Source organism: Ischnura elegans, chromosome 9 (genome assembly GCF_921293095.1).
Source record: "Ischnura elegans chromosome 9, ioIscEleg1.1, whole genome shotgun sequence".
Taxonomy (NCBI): domain Eukaryota; kingdom Metazoa; phylum Arthropoda; class Insecta; order Odonata; family Coenagrionidae; genus Ischnura; species Ischnura elegans.
Window position 1 is genome coordinate 63,148,349 of NC_060254.1, and position 18,271 is coordinate 63,166,619.

At 38.8% G+C, this 18,271-nt stretch overlaps 1 protein-coding gene across 3 annotated transcripts in view; it reads left to right on the forward strand.

Annotated features, from left to right (window-relative positions):
- LOC124166062 (SUN domain-containing ossification factor) overlaps window positions 1-18,271 on the forward strand; it is a 113,977-nt gene that overhangs the window by 87,984 nt on the left and 7,722 nt on the right. For 2 of the 3 annotated variants that reach the window (XM_046543671.1, XM_046543672.1), the window contains exons 4-7: window positions 14,464-15,158; window positions 16,670-17,049; window positions 17,332-17,505; window positions 17,594-17,789. In XM_046543671.1, the coding sequence (XP_046399627.1) occupies window positions 14,464-15,158; window positions 16,670-17,049; window positions 17,332-17,505; window positions 17,594-17,789 (1,445 nt within the window). Of the gene's footprint in view, window positions 1-8,127; window positions 8,305-12,782; window positions 13,178-14,463; window positions 15,159-16,669; window positions 17,050-17,331; window positions 17,506-17,593; window positions 17,790-18,271 lie in introns of those variants that run through there. The other variant, XM_046543673.1, reaches the window with a different exon arrangement.

Here is an 18,271-nt window from a genome sequence, read left to right on the forward strand (position 1 = left end):
GCCTGTTGATCTCTCGTAATACATTTTATTCAGTCATTAAAGTCATTTTTGTACTCGCATTTATCTTCGTTTTTCGGTTGCTAATCGGAGGGCTATAATTTCACTTCACTTATCGTTTTTGACGTGATCTCGTTGTACTCGCATTAAATCATATTTTTCAAATTCTTTTCCAAGATTTTCTTTCGTTATGAAGGATTTTGTGGCTAGACGACCGTTCAATACATAGTCCTTTCTCTTACTTTCTATACTTTTCTTCCTTTCTCTTCCCTTCTTACGTCCTCACCTTTCTCTTCTTGCCGGATTGGGAGAACACTCCGGCTTTGTCGCGGGCTTTTGTTTTCTGCTTCGGCTCTCACGGGGATGATACTTCAGCAAAGTTGTGCGTGTGTGCATAAGAAGGGAGTGACGCGGCCAAGGAAGAGAAACGGTCCTCATAGACCCCGCTAAGTTTCCCAAGGGGGGTCGTGGGGGGCTTTAAAGCGGCATTATCCCCCTCGCCTCGCTACAACGAGCCATGCGCTTGTATTTTTTTTGCTCGTACAGCTATGTCTCGTGCACGCGTCTTCTTTCCCGCCGTTCCTCGGGGCTCCCCATCGCCTTGGCTCTCCTCCAAGGACACCTTGGATTCCGTCCGCGACATTGAGCCTTTCATCCGTCTTCCATCCCTCCTCCACTTCCCTTTCGGTTCGTGCGTTGTCGACTAACGCAAAACCATCGGGGAAATAGCACGTATAGAATAAAATTATACTTCATTTTGTACTCTAGGCACGACAACCCTTGAAGTATGGTTGTTAATGGGTAGAGTACTTCAATGATATAACAATAATAATAATAATGATTATTTTAATTCCTCATTATATCAATAGTGCATGAAATATGTAAAAACAAAGATTTGGAATTGGACACCCTTTCAGACTCTTGCATCGCTTTAGGGTTGCCAACTCTCTCATCTATATATAGGAAAGAGGATTTATGTTTGTCTGTCCGCAATGTATTTCCATCCGGCTGCACGGACTGCAAGCAAAGTGAGTACGTACGTGCATCTCATGATCCTAAGCCCGTTATACTACTTTTGCGTCCGACGCATCCTTTGCGTCGTTTTCTCTTTACTCACACGACTTTATTGGTCTGCGCACGTATGAGCACACCTAATGATCAATGTTGTGGTGCGGGGTATAAGCTGATCCCGGGCGCAGTATGTGGAAATTATTTTTTCAATTGTTTGCTGTTACGTATGTATACCATTATCTTACCTACTTTGTTCCTTAGCCTAAAAATCCTGTCATGGTACCATGAATTCCAAGTTTACCACTTCTCTGGGTACTAGCCTTCCCGAGCAATACTTGGTGGCCTGCTAGTTTACAAATAAATCCCAACTTCATTTCCAATTTTAATTTGGCCCGTGCTGCATGTATTTTTTCCTCTTGTTTTAACTTTCACCCAGCGGCTGGAGCGCAAAACAGATTATATAAAATATACTCATAAAACACATAGAGAAAATATAGTGTCTACAAATGGAAATTAAGTATACGAGGAAAGAAAAGAAAAAATATTACAACACTTCTCATCATCCCTGCATCACTCGTCATGTGATAGCGGCAGCTCCTATTCTAAAGAAGTGAGCAAAAACTCGATGTCTACATTTTCAAGCAACCAATTTCTTACTTACTTCATAAACTTCATTTTTCTACTTACTTTGGTCAGATCCGGCGGTCGTGAGCAAAATATTTTTGTTCCCAAATAATTAAAGGATTGTCAATATAATTTCTTTTTTGGACTAGGGATCCGTAAATTGTATTTTGAACTAAATTCATGAACACTGGGCTTAATTACTATGCTATTAGTAACTAAGAGGGCGCATATCTCCTCGTCGTTCGGTCATATTTTGTCTATTTTCTAGCCGCTATTGCTTGTTCAAAACTTAACCCTATTATCAGGAAATTTTCCTGGTATAGAGAGTAATCCTTCGTCAACACCTGTATCTGCAGTATGAAGATTACTACTTTGAGGTAATACTGGTGTAAATATTCATATTTGAGATACACGTAGATGTTGACACGGCTAAATTTTCAGGATGACAGCGTACTTTTTAAGCAAATAAAAGAGGCAGAGGCGTGAAAGATGAAAGAGAGAGTGTGGTGGAGGGAGAATTCGGTTGAATCCGGTTTTGGCAGCTTCCCTGCAACGTAAACAGGACCATAGTAGTTCCTCGCATTTTCTCTCTCCAGTTAATGGGCCGTCGTCTATATTTTATATCGTGCTCAACTTCCTGAACCACTGATTTTCTTGAACGTTTTCCCCCCTCATTTTTTAAAATTTTATTTTATCCTCAAACCACCGAATGCAGTTCATATTGGCCATTTTATATCGGGTTATTCAACAAAGTTAACAAGCAAACAAGTACACGCACAACCATGCCCTGAGCAGGGTAAACCTACCTAGGAGGGACTCGAACCCACGACCTCTTTCGATAGGCGAGGACGTTACCCCGCCGCCACCGATGATAAGTGAGCACGTTTTGAGTGTGACAAGGTAGCGAGATCATTTAATCTCAGGGATATACCATCCAACTTGCGGATCCGTTTCATTGATAGCACGTAAATAGTTAAAGTAACGCGCTATTTATTCAAAGCTCTCTTACCCCTCGAAAATATAATATCTATGGCAGGAAAGTTGTATGTTCAAGTCCGTAAGAGGAAAATTTTTGTGTCTTCGATACCTGCCAAATTGCGTGATTATTGTTAGAAATTCGCACGGAAGCGTATGTCGTCGTCAATTATGACTTCGGATTTCTTATTTCTGGTTACTGTTCAACCGCAGAAATTAATTTATGTGGAAGAGCAGTGATATATTTTCATTTTTTCTTCAAAGGCCCGTATGCATAAATAGTTATGTGTTACTTAAGTATTTCCGTATTCTTCTGTTCGAAAAAAAGCAATCTTTTAATAATGCAGCGTTACCAAAGAGTTGACTCAAACGTGTGTAACGAAGTAATATTTTTGTCGTTCTGTTTTATATTACCGTTGTATTTTCCCATCACTTTGACGTGATAAAATGCCAGACCAGTTTGTGCCGCCGCCGGATTAACTTTTTTTTTTGAAGTGGAATTACCATTATTGCTATGGCAATGGAAGATATTCCGTGGGGGTATATATCGTTTGACATTCGTCGTAGGGAATGACATCATGTGTGATGCTGTTTCGAGGATATCGAGCAATATTGTTTAAATTTGAATGAATGTGCTGGCATGCGAGCTTGTTTGAAGAACTACAGCTTGAACTAGTTATGTGATGATTTGCTACCTTGCGGTTATTTATGGAATCTTCGTCGTCTATGCAATCAAAGCGCGCCCTTCCAATATCGTGTCACGCGTTCTGACGTGAGGGTGAAATAAATTCCGCAAAAATTCTTCGTGCGATCAGAATGGAAATCGGATTACGTTGTCGGAATTCTCACGTGGCAACAGAATCGCAATTCACTTGTTTCCCAATGTCGATATCTGTATATCTTGTCATGGTTTTAATTATAAGCTTTGAATCGATTGCATTTTCTGCCTGCATTTGTGATTCTTCCTTTTGGAATGCTAATGTGAAAGCTGGTGAGTGTGTAGAGATTTTATAGTTTGAAGAGCTGTGCTTGGAAGTTCGTCAGACGTAGATGAATCGTTTTCGAGATTAAAACATTTTGGGAACTTATTGAGGATTTGGCGTAAGATTCCTTTATAGTCATGAGTTTTGTGCTTTAGTAATGAAGCTTGCTTAGTTAATTAGTTATAAGTACTTTTTATACGCAATCGAGTGATTCTTGAAAAGATACTAATTTCTCTTATTCTTTTTGACTATTGTGTCATATCTTTCTTTCGGCATATTACAAGCGGTCAAATCCAAGTGTCAATGTAGTGAACTTTTTTTTGCATTTTTGCGATATAACTCACCCACTTTTACTCTCTTATAAAAATACATTTATGTCGAAAACGAAAAAAATATCCGAAGTTCCTTAGTCCAATGAAACCTCAAAATTCGTACTTCGGAAAAATAAGTATCCCGACAAGTTTGTACCGCTATCATCGGTCTGTGAGAAAATGAGTTTCATCTCTGATGACGTGCTATTTTTAGACCAAATTCCGACAAGCGAAATCCAAAAACTTCGTACCAATTTCTATTAAACCATTCGAGTCGGAGACAGAACACGAAGCTGGTGGAATTCACGGAGGTTCCTGAATGTTGAAATACGATGTATTAATTTTTATATATTTATTTTTATTTTCATAGTTTTAATGTTTTATTTATTCCCATACTACCTAATACAGCCCACATTGGCCATTTTACATATGAGTGTTACATTTAACAAGGCACGTGCACGGACAACATGTGGACCTTTCCATAGTGCAAGAGAATGTGCTTTGCATGTAGAAAATAGAAGGGTAAGAGGAAAAATTCTGAGAATTATTGTCGAGAGAGTTACATGGAACATTTCAAAGGTTTTATCTAATAAGGATTATCTAATGCGCCACCAATCGGGTGACTAGCTCCAGTCCTACAAAGTGCAGGAAAAATGCGGGTTATTCGTCCTCGACTTGTACTGTAGAAATAGGGACCTGATGCAACATGTTGGAACTTCCCTTGTCGTGGCGTATGAATAAAATTCCATCAGATAGGAAACGTATTATCTCGTTGTCAGGATAGTACTCTTTTCCCGTAATGCCTCTCCTTAAGGCTTAAAATGTGGACCCTTGAGTTATCTCTCGAGATATTTGTAGTCAACTAGCCCAAAACAGGAATTTTTGTCTATTCTCTGGAACCAATGCCGTATTAAATCCAAGTTTTAATGAATTATTTTGCTATTCTCAATTATGTTTTTGTAAATGATAATATTGTAGCAGCCTTTCAAAGCACGTCCTTCATCGTCAAGGTACAAGCGGTGAAAAATAAATATTAAAAACCGGTTAAAAAGAAGTTTCCGAATTGTCTAAACTATCTAGTGTGTGTCACGAAATCAGCTTTCCTTCGACCTTTTCAACATCATCATAAGTAAAAACTCCTGTGATTGGTTTAACGCAGCTTTCCATTTCTCTCTCCTATCCGCTAGTCTTTTCATAGCGACGTATTTCTTCTCTTTTACATCCTTCATAACCCATCCTAAGTAATTCATTCGTGTGTGTCCCTTGCCCTTCTTCCCTACCACCTGTCTTCCTACGATTGTTTACATCAGGCCACCATACCTCATGATTTGGCCAACTTAGGTTTCAGCATGTAACGGTCATTTACCTAAAAGAACTTGTTTGTTTTCGAAACTAGTTTTCTAGTTTGTGACACTTACCCGACCAGAGTCTTACTGTTAAAATTAATAAAGTTTACGCTTCCACCATGTATATAGCGGTTAAAGAAATACATTATCATATTTTTTGGACTGATATGTTTATGTAATGAGAAAGAGAACATCATAAATCAATTTAGAATGAGTAGAGCTTTTACTACTCAAACGGACTTTTTACTTACAGTCAACTCATTATCACCTGCAGAATATTGACATTAGATGGGAAACTCATTCGCTGCCGTAATAATTGTCGCCTAGTAACGAAAAAACTCAAATTATATAAGAATTTAGGATTTTTCATGGAATGTCATCACAGAAAAGAAATAATATTTACAATATCATCATTTCATTCATGTCATCATTTGTCTCAATCATCATCTCGTCTGTCATTTGTCTAACAAAAAAAAATTCAAAATACCGAAATGTGTCAATGTCATATTAGAATACCGCAGCGCGGACGAAAATTGCAGTTCCTGTAATAAATTTCCATTAGTAATTACTGATCTTGAACTTACAAATAGAGCTGAAAACTCTCGCATATCTGTGCTCGAATGAGAACAAGGAGCAGCGTTCTGTTCGATGTGCTAGTCAAATCATATCGCAAATGCTTTTTCAAGGCACAATGTATTATGTATTGTTTACTAGTTCTGTTTTTCCAATTTGGCTGCAGTTATGGGAAAACAGATTGATCCTCTTCCCTTTGGGGTTTCTGATTTTTATTATCACACATTTTATTACCACAGCAGTATATGTCGAACCCAGTAAATTTTATTTATTTTTTCGAATGAAGGGCAAATTCCAATGCTACTTAGCCACCGCCATCAAGTTCCCATACGTGATCACGCGAGCGACCTCGTGATGTTATCGTCTCCTCACCTGCCCTCCCAAGCCCCTCGTCGCCTAGGCGTGAAATCTGAAATGTCGGAAGGTGGCGTCCCGGCGGAGGGGGCCTTATCCTTTGCTGGCCTTACCGACGTCGTCGCAGGACTGCACTCCGTTGGCTTCCTCCGAATGGGGTGGAATTTCCGCGGTTGTTTTCGTGCATGCCTTATCGTACTTCTAGTACTACTGCCCGTCTCCCATCCTACGCTGACGGTGCACTATTCCGCAGAGCTCCAGGGTTTGAATGGCAAAAAAAGACCCTGGGTATGCGGAATTTGAAGGCAATACAGTTGAATTACTTATGTTTAATACACCTGCGATTGAAGTATAAATATCTCGTATCTGTCCGGGGCGCGGTGATGAGTGCAATGCGATCTACTTTTTTTCCATTATTTTGCATTATATGCATTGTGTTTGTACTTGCGAGGAATAGCATTGAAAAGTTATGAATAAGATAGATCACATCATCACGTAAATGAATTTGGGTTAACACCCCCTAATTATTCCTTATTTCTCCGTGAAGCTCCCTCAGCGACGCCAGTGGCGACTTCAGTAAAACCATTTAAATACACGGTTGGAAACAGCACATACAGATACCGATATTGAGAAAAAAATATAATTAAGGGGGATTACTCCACTAATCATCCTTTCTGCAGTACTTCTGCCCATCAATAGTTATTTGCATGTACAAAAGTGCTTTTATCAATTGTTTACTACTCTACTAATACAACTTTGATTAGTATTTTTCTTTTTAAGAGTGTGATTTCACACATTTGATTCTATTTTGGGCGTATACGCCATGAAAGCAAGATGCGTAAAAACTCTTCCCTCCCTGACGGTTGTTATTGGAATAATAATTTGTATTAGCATGATGTTTGAGTTCTCTTATCGTGTTTTTTTGGGAACAGTAAGTCTTCTTTCGTCTAATTGATGATCTGGCTAGTTATCGACTTGTTTCTAGTAGTACCAAATCAAAATAATTGGAAGGAGAATCTTTTGGCGGTGTCGGGTCAAATTTTTCCAAATTTCACCGCTTGAACTTTGCGTTTGATTTTTGTACTCGCCTTTGTGATTTCTCACATTTGGTTTTATTATGAGCACATAACTCATTAATTTTCGGTGCATCAATAAACTCTTTCCTCTCCACGAGTTGGTATTGCAACTATTTTGTTATTAGCTGGAGTACCTGCTATAAAACGAATGGCTCGTTGTGCTAGTGGTCGAAAGGACTCGCATGTATAGATTTCAGAGGGGGGGTGTAAGAGAGTGCCTGGTCGCTCTCTGTCCTCTCCCTTATTTTATCTATCTCATAGCATTTTACTCTCAAATGTATACGAATATATTGTAAATATGAATGACTACCTCTGAATTCCTTGGCCATGACTTCCATCATGAATCATTCCAAACTTATTCAGGCTAAGATACAATTTTTTTTAAATTTCATCGCCTGCCGCCGGGTAGAATCCTTGCCTGCAAAACCGGAGGTCACGTGTTCGAGTCCCGTCTGGTTAGTTTTCTCCTATCCACGGCATGTTTGTGATAGTTCATTGTTATTTGTTGTAGCTCCCTGATGTTAAGGCTTACTAGAGATGTTTTAATGGATAATAAAGGGTGATAAATGTAAAAAAATAAATACATTTTTTCGGGGTTGGATGCCGAGCTTCCTCGCCTTCTTTCCCCCTGGTCGGAAGTATATATATACTTTGAAAGGTTGTTAATTTATTGTTAATAAGCCGAAATGAATATAATTGGAAGGAGAATCTTGTGACGGAAAAGGGTGAATGTTTTCTTCCTTACCCATTCCCACCGCCGGGCTAAGAGGTGTTGGCGTGGGGATTTTTCTCTTCGGGGTGTTCTGCGTCGCTCACATGTCATCCCCGAGTCGCATAGCGCGGGCGATCCGTTCAGTTCGGCCTGGGAGGGTGGCGCGGGTGGACGGCTGTCTCTCTCCGAAGACGACGGCTGGTAGCTCCCGCGCTCGTGCACCCGACCGCCGCTATCTGGTGCAGAATCATGTGCGCTCGTTGTCATACTGAATATTGCGATGTACACCCGTCGTGGGCCTCGAATTTCGAATCTGAAATGAACCGTCGCTGAGATCTTGAGGTAATCTTTGGGGGGTGGTAGTATAATCCGTAGCTCATAGTTAATCTTTTTTTTTCTGCTGACGGGTTTTTATTAAATGTTGTTAAATGCTTGAATACGCATATCCTTTTGTTGTCCGTAAAAAATATCATGAAGAGGGAGTACTCCACTTCCTTCCCGTTGCACTTCTGACATGTCTGGGCAGAAGTGGAACGGAATGTTCAAAGATATTGGGTGGAGTAATTAATTACTCATCATTTTAGAGTAATATTTGGATCCAGTTACGGTGTATTCCGTGAAAGAATCCATAGTTTATTCTAAAATATATGTTAGATACTTGTGGTAACTAAAATCTTAAATTGTTTTTTGATGATCATTGTTTTTTTTTTGGACAGAGATTTGTTTAATGGATAGATTTTGTTGTAATTGTTGCGACACTGTCGTAGCGTTGGCATTTGATTTTGCCTGTGAACATGCTTATGCCTTGTGCTGCCATCTGAGAGCATTAATCCCTCGAAAACGTGCCACGCGACGGTCACGTTTCCCCACGTGTTCGACGCCCTACAGCGCTCCAGTATGATTCCTCTCACTCTGTGGTTATTGCCAGAATTTGCTCGTAGTTACGGTTACACTATTAAGTATCTATTACATACTCTCTTCATTTAAGTTGTTGGTATCGCAAATTAGTAGTCGCGAAGCATAGTATTGGACTGGTCGCGGTATCTAATCCCATATCGGAAACGGTTTTTTAATGTGTTTTGATTAGTATCTAAGATGGAGATGTAGAAGTTTAATTCTGGGGGGTAGTGATATCACGCGTTAATAAGTATAACCGCTTAAGATATATTCTTGTTCTTTCCCGGCGTATGATGCTTGTGAAGACTTTGCAGGTTTTCCACCGGGTGAGTTGATTGTCGTTTCCATGGCTGCCTCTGTCATTTAAATTGCTTTGAACATAAAAATTAGTCAGTTATAGCTGAAACTTCCCCATAAATGAATTGTGTATTTAAAGGTTTTGCTGTACTAATGAAGTTGAGGTTTTCGGTCATTGCAACACTGCATATACCAGCTCCGTTTCGTCTAATTGAGTCGGCTGTTAAAGATGAAGGATAGAATTTTTTATTTGCGAAAAGTGGTGTCAAATTATCCAGCATTCCAGTTTATGCGAGTGTTGACCATTTTCGCGCCAGCGTGCAGCAGAAGATTGCGTTGGGGACCTCGTTAGTCTCATGGACGCAATGTAAAATGGGACGAAAGGGAAGGTAGTTGTGCGGGTGTATCCCTCTTAATCTCGTGGATGTCTCGTGGAGGACGTAGGTGTCTTCTGATACCTACAAGCCAGGATTTTGAAATGGGGGAGTGTTTACCGGAGATTTAGGGACCTTCGGGGGTGTATGGAAAACGCCCCAGGGCAAAGGGGGCTCGGGGAAAATTTTGGGATTTTTGATAGTGAAATGTAATTTTGTACGAGTATTTATGAAAATAAGTAGATAATATACATAAAATAAAGTAATGAAGGCTCAAGGTGGAGGTTGTAACCCGGAAAATCCCGCGTGGCTACGCCACTGCCCACAAGGGTCTCTCTTACCAATATATCACTGTAATCTTGATCCTGAATTCTTCTCAGAATAAATATTCATATGAGCGATTTTTGCCTTCTGAGCATGAGGCCAAAATTGAAATGTCAAAATCAAAGATTACGTGTCGAGACTGATGGATCTGATTGGCTGACTGCGGCGATAGCGTTAGTTATCACGTAGTTTATTTTTTTGATATTACAATTGACTTCAGTGATCACGGAGAGTGAGGATCTAAAGGAAATTTATCAAATATGTTAAGTATTCAATGGGCAGCTTTTTCCATTTCTCTTTTTTATGTTTAAGTTGGGGATTCAATGTTGGCCTCAGCTTTTGATTACTGCTCAGCGACTTGTAGCGTCCCTGTATGTATTTGATCTGAGGAATTGCTGCTGTTGTCACTTTCTTAACTAAGTTCAGGTAGCGGGGCGAAAGAGTCTTCAGTGATGGATAAATTCTGGCGTACAATATGGGGCAAACTTCTCAATTAAAACACCTTGAAAATTGATAGTGGACGTTCATCAAGCCATTAGAATGCAAGCTTCCGCGGTGAATGAAGTGATCCAGTAACTAGCCATCGATACGCTTCCCCGAAGAATTACGGGGAACGACTTTGTAGGAAGCGTTTCAAATGATGTTCTTACGATGACATCCGAAGAAGGTTATTCCAACGTGTTTATGGACTTCGTTCCATCTTCCTATGTAGAGCTGCGCGTTGTTGGCTGTGCACTTGACGAAGTAGTAAAAGACGGAATTGTGTGGTTATGTCTGAATTACTTCCCGACCGTCCAATTATCGTCCATATTTTCTCTGTTTATGTACTATCGTTTCCTGATGAATTTTATCTTTAACGTTGTATCGGAAAAACCTTCGCTCATGGCTTGGTGTATGAACTTTTGTACACTTAATTTTCGCGTATTCAATATTCATGATGGTTTAATTAGTGTTGACCAAAACGATAACGAAGCTCGACGCATAATATTTGTCGCCTTTATTATGGCCTGTTGCTTTACAACATTAAGGCATTGCGTTCTTTTTCTCTTCAGTGGCATGATTTCTCAGCAGGTTTCTCAAGCGTTCTGAAAATTTTACTTAGGAGCTTTTGTTGTATTTTTCTTTGCCACAAGATGAAACGAAAATGCCCATGATAGATATTTCATAATATATTTGAAAAACTCTGCGCAGAATATACCCGTTACGTAAAACGTTCAATAAGATGCCTCCACGTTTTATAATATTTTGTTTTGATTTAGATTTTTTTATTTTGCGGCCTTAAAAAAACTACTGTCTGTAGCTTGGTACAGTTACGTGTTCGCAATTTAAATTTTCGTTCTTGTCAGTTATTTTTCTTACCTGTTAAAATCTTAAGCTAACAAATCAAAACAATAGTAGCAACTATTTTTTAGTATTTACTTGTTTCCGTGTTGCGAGTGAATGCATGGTGATGTAAAATCTCGGACTGTGAATAATGGACGAGAGCCTATTTAAATTGCGGTGTCTATTAAGCCAGCTAAAATATTATATTTTAATGCATATATCTTAAATGCATTATCATGAAAATCATCATCGCCTCCTCTCTCATTCAAAGGGGTACTTTATATTCTATGGGATGAGTGAGCGAGGCTCAGGTAGGTTCTCGTAGACTATTCCTCTCTATCGCTGGACCACTAACTTTGATGTCATCCTTGAAGCACCGCAACCAGCTTCTCTCCAATGCTTGCTGTGTGGCTTCGATTCCGTTACCGGCCGCACGAGGTCAAGTCTCCGCGAATAATCTGGCTCGCCGCCGATTTTATCTGAGCATGTGTACTTTTTCGATCGGTTACTTCGACTGTAACCATCGATGTGGTTCGTTGTCTTGGCTTTTAAACGAATGGTAGTCATTGATTATCGTCGATGTGGCAATCGGCGATGGATGTCCCGTTGAAAATTGAAATCAGTCAACGATGTCGGGAATCAACATCGCATTTTTGGTGGTATAAACAGCGTATACTACAATTTAGGAATTTCTAGTTGGCCGTTAGATGTGTTGTCACTCGCCGTCCATTAAATGGGTTCGCTAAAGGGTCTACTTCCGGCACTCACGGAATAGCGATTCGAATCATCCGAGGTAGTAAATTATAACCAGGCTTGATTACCCAAATTTACATTCGTGATTATCTAATCTTTCGAATTATCAGGTTATAATGATTTCCCGTGTGAATACAAATACTCAATTGCTAACGTTGGAGGTAAATTGATCGCATTTCTGTGGTTATCTTATATATTCTCAAATATGTATTTTTCGAATAAGTTCAACTGATTCTGGCCTGATGTAGTGGAAGTTTTACGCGTTGAAATGAAAGGTAGTTGCACTTTTCCACAGTAATTTTCGCCACAATAATTATTGTAGAAAAGTGCAACTGCCTTTCATTTCAATATGTATTTTTCCATGAAATTGCTCTATAAGACTGATTTTAAATTGATTAAAAGTCAGGGAAAATAACATTTTTTCTAGAAATCAGGGGAAAGTCATGAGAAGTTGGTATGAATTCTGACACTGCCACCCACCTTTAATTTGCTCTAAACTAATTTCTTCCTATACATGAATTTTCATGAGAAAAAATTCCCCTTGACCAGGAATCGAACCACAGACCCTTGACTTTCCTGGCCACTGCACAGACCACCACGCTATCTAGGTTCCTGATTTCCCATGGCAATTGTACCGAGGCTCATAGTACTAGATGTTGGCTCGTTACAATTGCCATGGTAGATCGGAAACCTAGATAGCATGGCGGTCTGCACAGTGGCCTGGAAAGCGAAAGGTCCGTGGTTCGATTCCCGGTCTAGGGGAATTTTTCTCTTGGCATTTCATGTATATTTCACTGCTGTTCACCTGAACAGACTTTGAAATATTACATAATTTCTTCTTCTCGGTGACAGATCTCATCTGGTGACTTTCCAAACATATCAACGAGGTTGTTGATGGATGTAATTCATCGTTGGAAAATTTGTGGCTTAATGTGATTGGGACTGGATTAGGGGATGGAGCTGGAGGTGTGCGTGTGTGGTGGTCTGGCGGGAGCGGAGCGGGGCTCCATCCCCATCAAGGCAGCAGCTCTAATGCCCACCACCACCTCGAGGCTCATGTCAGCCTCTCCTCCCTGTCGGAAACCCGACAGCACATGCTATAGGAGGGTGCCGGGAACTCAGAGGGGCTGGATCACAGCCTCTCAGCGCCTACTGCCATTCTTCACTCTCATCCTACTGCCCATGGCCACCTACTTAGCAATAACGTGTCGCTTCCAGGGTGGCACTCTGTCCATACTTTGCCACCGGTGAGTAGATGTGGGAGGAATGTCTCAAAATAATGTTTGCTTTCTTTAGTGCTTTATCAGGTAGTGTCTGCTGCACCCACGATTGCTGATTGGGAATAGCTGTGCTGCTAATTTTGACTAAATGTCGTTCTCCAATTAATTTTTACCAATATTTTTTTTCTGAAAAACAGGTGAAAGGCTGGTTTTAGATACTTGGGAATGTCGTGGATACTGTAGTTACTTTAATTATGTATAATTTGTTTGATCACTCCATTGTTTACAGCTGTTAATAATATCATTATAAGTCTATCAGATAGTGTTTAATGGTTTTTTATTTCATTTTAGATGTGTTCATATTTGTGGTAGCATTAACAAGAAAAATATTGTATACCTTACAGTTTAGAGGTGTTTCAGTTCCTTCAACTCATTTGATGCAGTTGCTTTCAATAACAGGTTATCTCTGCTTTGTTAAGGTATGACTGCTGTATTTTTGTATCCAAGGGTTTGTATTGTATTAAAAGAACCTCATCTTAAGGAAATTCTGACCACCATTTTTCTGAATTTGTACATATATTTTATAATTATATCTCTTTTTATATTGACTTATTTTTTTAGTATAAATTCTTTTTTCGACTACATAATTAAATATTATTAAAAGGCCTTATGAACATTACTGTTAGTGCTGGATTTTTTTTCAAGCGGTAGCCTATCAAGATGGGCTTGAAGAAACAGCGAAGTCAATATTCTCCACAAGTTTTTGAGGATCTTGAAATTCGTATGACAAAGTAGGCAAACATAGGAAAGTACTGTAAATGCTTGAGTCAAGGAATATGATGGTTTCCCAATTCTTTTGTGGTCTTCCAAGGTAGTGGGGATTTATTTTACTATGGGAAGAAATGTGTTGAACCTTTTACTATTGTCATCAATGATAATGAAGTTTGGTTAGAACTTGAACACAATGTTTTGGTCTTTGTCTGCTTACTTACTTGCATAAATAACTATTATCCAAATTATATGTATTATTTATCATTATAATTTAATTTTTTTATTACAAATTATTTTCCCTGCTGATTTTAAAAGAGGAAGGATAACATTGGACTAAGCTTGTCTAATATTGTCTTGTATTATTATACATACTTATAGTTTAATGAAATCCTTTCATAATATGTCAGTTGACATTCAAGTGTTCATTTTTTACAGTATTTTCTGAAGTTATATGTGGGGTAAACGTTTATTGGATAATTAAATTGCTAAAGTAGTGGATGGTGGGATAGCAACAGTAGTTAATTATTGTCTCTTATTTTTAGCTTTGCTGAAACCAAAGATGCAAGCATTGTTGAAGGTGCTGTTGAACTTAACCGAGGACCAGAAGAGAAAGATGGGAGTAAGGCATCATTTACTCCTCATGTGCAAATTCCCATTCAGTTAGAGAAACAAGTAGTGGATGACAATGGCACTGTTGGTGTCAAATCAGAGGATGTGAAGGAATCTCAGCAACCTAATCAAGAAAGTGCTGTGATATCACGGATACTAACTGATGTGAAAGATAGTGAGAGGTTGATCAAGGTTGGAGTGGTAGAATCTAATTTCCCAAAAGAAACTGAAGCGTATGATGTTAGGGCGGAACCTAAAGTTGTGGATGTGAAAAAAGCTGATGTGAGATCGAGTGAAAGTGATCTTCATGTTAAACTTGAAGCCGATGAAAATGTTACTAAACAAGAAAAAAGTGTGCCAGACATTATTCCTCAGGAGCCATTGTCACTGGACTCATTGAAAAGTGATCAGAAAATCAAAGTTGATGGGCATCCTCAGGATTTAGTGAAAGAAAAAGATGAAGGTAGTTTACAAGGAGAGCATGTTCCACCTGAATCTACTAGTCCAACAGTTCCTGATCAACCATCTGAGTCATCTTCACCTCCACCTTCTGCATCTGCCAGTGAAGATATGCCATCATTTAGTGAGTGGACTCAAAAACGTCTTGAAGAGGCTGAAAGGCGTAAAGGTAGGCGTTTGTAATTTGTCTGCCTAAAATTCTTTTTCTTAGTCCCTAAATATTGTTTGTCACCAGCTGACTCAATGTTTGGTTCTAATTTTATTATTGAGTAAATTTCAGGATCTTTCTATTTAAAATTTCATTATTTTACCTAGGAATGTAAGCATTTTAAGTAATACCTTTTTCAATAATTGCCTGTGAATGACCTTTTCCTCAGTAGAAGATAGATCTTTGTTATTTAGCTGCCATATAGCTGTGCACTGGAAAAGGTATTGTCCTACGTAAACTTCTAGAGTTACTTTCTCAGGTGAATTGATTTTTTTGGCTCCAAATGAAGCACTGAAGCAATTCCAAATGCTCTAAATCTTGCTAATTTTATTTTTGGGGATAAGTCGCATTAGTTGTATATGAAAAGAACCCAAATAAATGCCCAATCATTGAAATGAGGGTCATATTGGTCAAAGTGGATCTTTAAGTAGCTGATAGTGCTGTGTGTACATATGTACCTATCATTACCTCTTGGGAATAAATGCTCAGTATTCATCCAGCATTGCATACTGCACACAACAGATTCCTGCTATATAAATGCACCCAACTGCTTCCAGGCAGATTAGATAAGACAGAGGTGAGCAATTGTTTATCACTTCCTCCCAGCTGAGTGCATAGTTATTGCAGGGCTCCATAGTGTTTGCTACTGTAGGTAAAATTTGAGCATCTGGACATGGGAATGCATAGCTATGAAAAATTTTATTCTCAAACTTAAATTTCAGCTAAAATGGTGATATAATTTATTTTTAGTGCCAGATGCCGTGATATTCACTACACACCATCAACCTCAATCTTTAGTGTTAAAGGGCTTTGAATGGGGTTGCTCACTGAGATCCACCTTCACAATTAATTTAAAGTATTTGGTTGATGGAAGTAAATAGATATGTTTCAATAAAAAAATTGCCCTTACTTTAGCCATTCTATAATAATATAATTTTTTTTAAATTGCGATAGTTGTTGCCCACTTTTCATGAGTTACTGATGTCACTCACAAGAGTGTAAACCACAACTAAGTATGTGAGAGACATGCACTAGGCAGAGGTATAGCTGAGAAGATGGACACACTCTCCATGAGCTCTTTGGCCTTAAATAGCCCGAGAAATAAGGGATGGATCAGGAGTACACTAAAATGTGGGTCTCTTTATTTTTCAAATCCTATCGCATACGACAGTTCAAAAATTTATGTAGTTATCTCACCCATTCTATCAATTTTAGAATTCTATATGTTGGTTTGTCTATATACAAGAATTGCCATGAGAAAAAATTCCCCTGGACTGGGAATCGAACCACGGACCTTTGGCTTTCCGGGCCAATGCACAGACCACTACGCTATCCAGGTTCTTTAATACCCATAGCGATTATACCAAGGCTCATGGTACTAGTTGGTTGGTTTGTCTAGTCTGATAGAAGTTGCTTTATTAATTTCGTGCCTGTGGTCAGTGTTTGAATAATTTCTAATTTGTCTGTTCTAGTTCATAATGATACTGCCAATCAAGGCAATAGTGATGGATCCACTGCATCCGCACCACATTCTGCGGGGTCACCTGGTGGCAGTTCAAAAACTGCTGCCGGATCAAGCGGAAGTGGCTCTGCTCCAGTGCCTGGGTCTTCGTCATCCAAAAGCTCAGGGGAAGGAAGTGTGGGATCAGGGAATAGTGTTCCTGGAGGCTCTAAAGTGAGGCAGAAAAACTATGCATCACCAGACTGTGGAGCAAAAATAGCCTCCTCCAATCCAGAAGCAGTTAGTCCTGGTTCTGTCCTGTCTCCATCCAGAGATGAATATCTATTGAATGCATGTGCTTCTCGAATTTGGTTTGTTGTGGAGCTTTGTGAAGCCATCCGTGCCAAAAAGGTACATTTAGTGTAATTGAAGTTTCCTATTTTTCACTTACATTTGTGAGCTGTTGCTGTAAAAATAATTGTAGTTGATCTATTGTTTGGAAATATTCAGTGATTTATATAGTTATGAACCCATTTATAAGTGCATAGAAACATAGTTTTTGTGGAGATTTAAATTAAATTTTGATAATTATACTATTGAGCAACAACTTCAGTGCCATTCAGGATTGTGAATAGATATTTTTACAATTTGTGTAATTGTTATTTTTGGTAATGTTTATTCTCTTCGTTATAGATTGAGCTTGCCAATTTTGAATTATTCTCATCTTCACCACGCGAGTTCTCTGTGTGGTCAAGTGATCGTTTTCCAACTCGTGATTGGAGCCTCGTTGGACGTTTCACTGCGCAAGACGAAAGAACGTTACAAAGCTTTCATCTTGAGCCTCATTTGTATGCAAAATTCATCAGGGTAAGAACATTAGAATATCTCAACATGTCATCCTCTTCCAAATATGTGAATTATTTTGTGTGTTAACATTTTTTATTTTGTCCAACAGGTTGAACTGCATTCTCACTATGGGTCAGAGCATTTTTGCCCGGTATCCCTTTTTCGTGTGTATGGTACAAGTGAATTTGAGGTTTTGGAAACAGAACAGGAAGATGGGGTGAATGGTGTAATAGGATCTGGAGACCCTTCAGGTTCTTTGACTGGAGATGATGGGGATGAAGATTCGGATGAAGAAGAACCATTAGGTGAGGGGAGAGATGTTAACTGTTCCCATTTATTAGAATTACTCATTATAACATCATCATTTATGATTGAGTTTTTTTTGGTACTTATAGAAGTGAAGGGTGCTGGACATGTTTATTTGTGCTATCATTAGATGTACATAATCATTTTTATTATCTTCCTTTATCTGTTTATCTCATGTCGGGGGCCATCATTACCTTATTTTTTATATATATTTTCAGTTGGACTTGTCAATATGTTCTTCTTTCATTAAAAATTGCTGTGTCAAATTTATTAACTAGAGGGAAGTTTTAATTTGTGTGAAAATTTGTTATAATTAAGTAGAAATATATAATCCATCCAACTCATGATTGTACCATTTATTATAACTTTTTTGTGCTCACCTTCTAATATAAAGTATTGTACTTCAAATGGTGATTTGTAATGTATGGTAGAGCAGTGGAAATAGGCCTCTTGGCCACAGATGCATAAGGTACCCTATCAT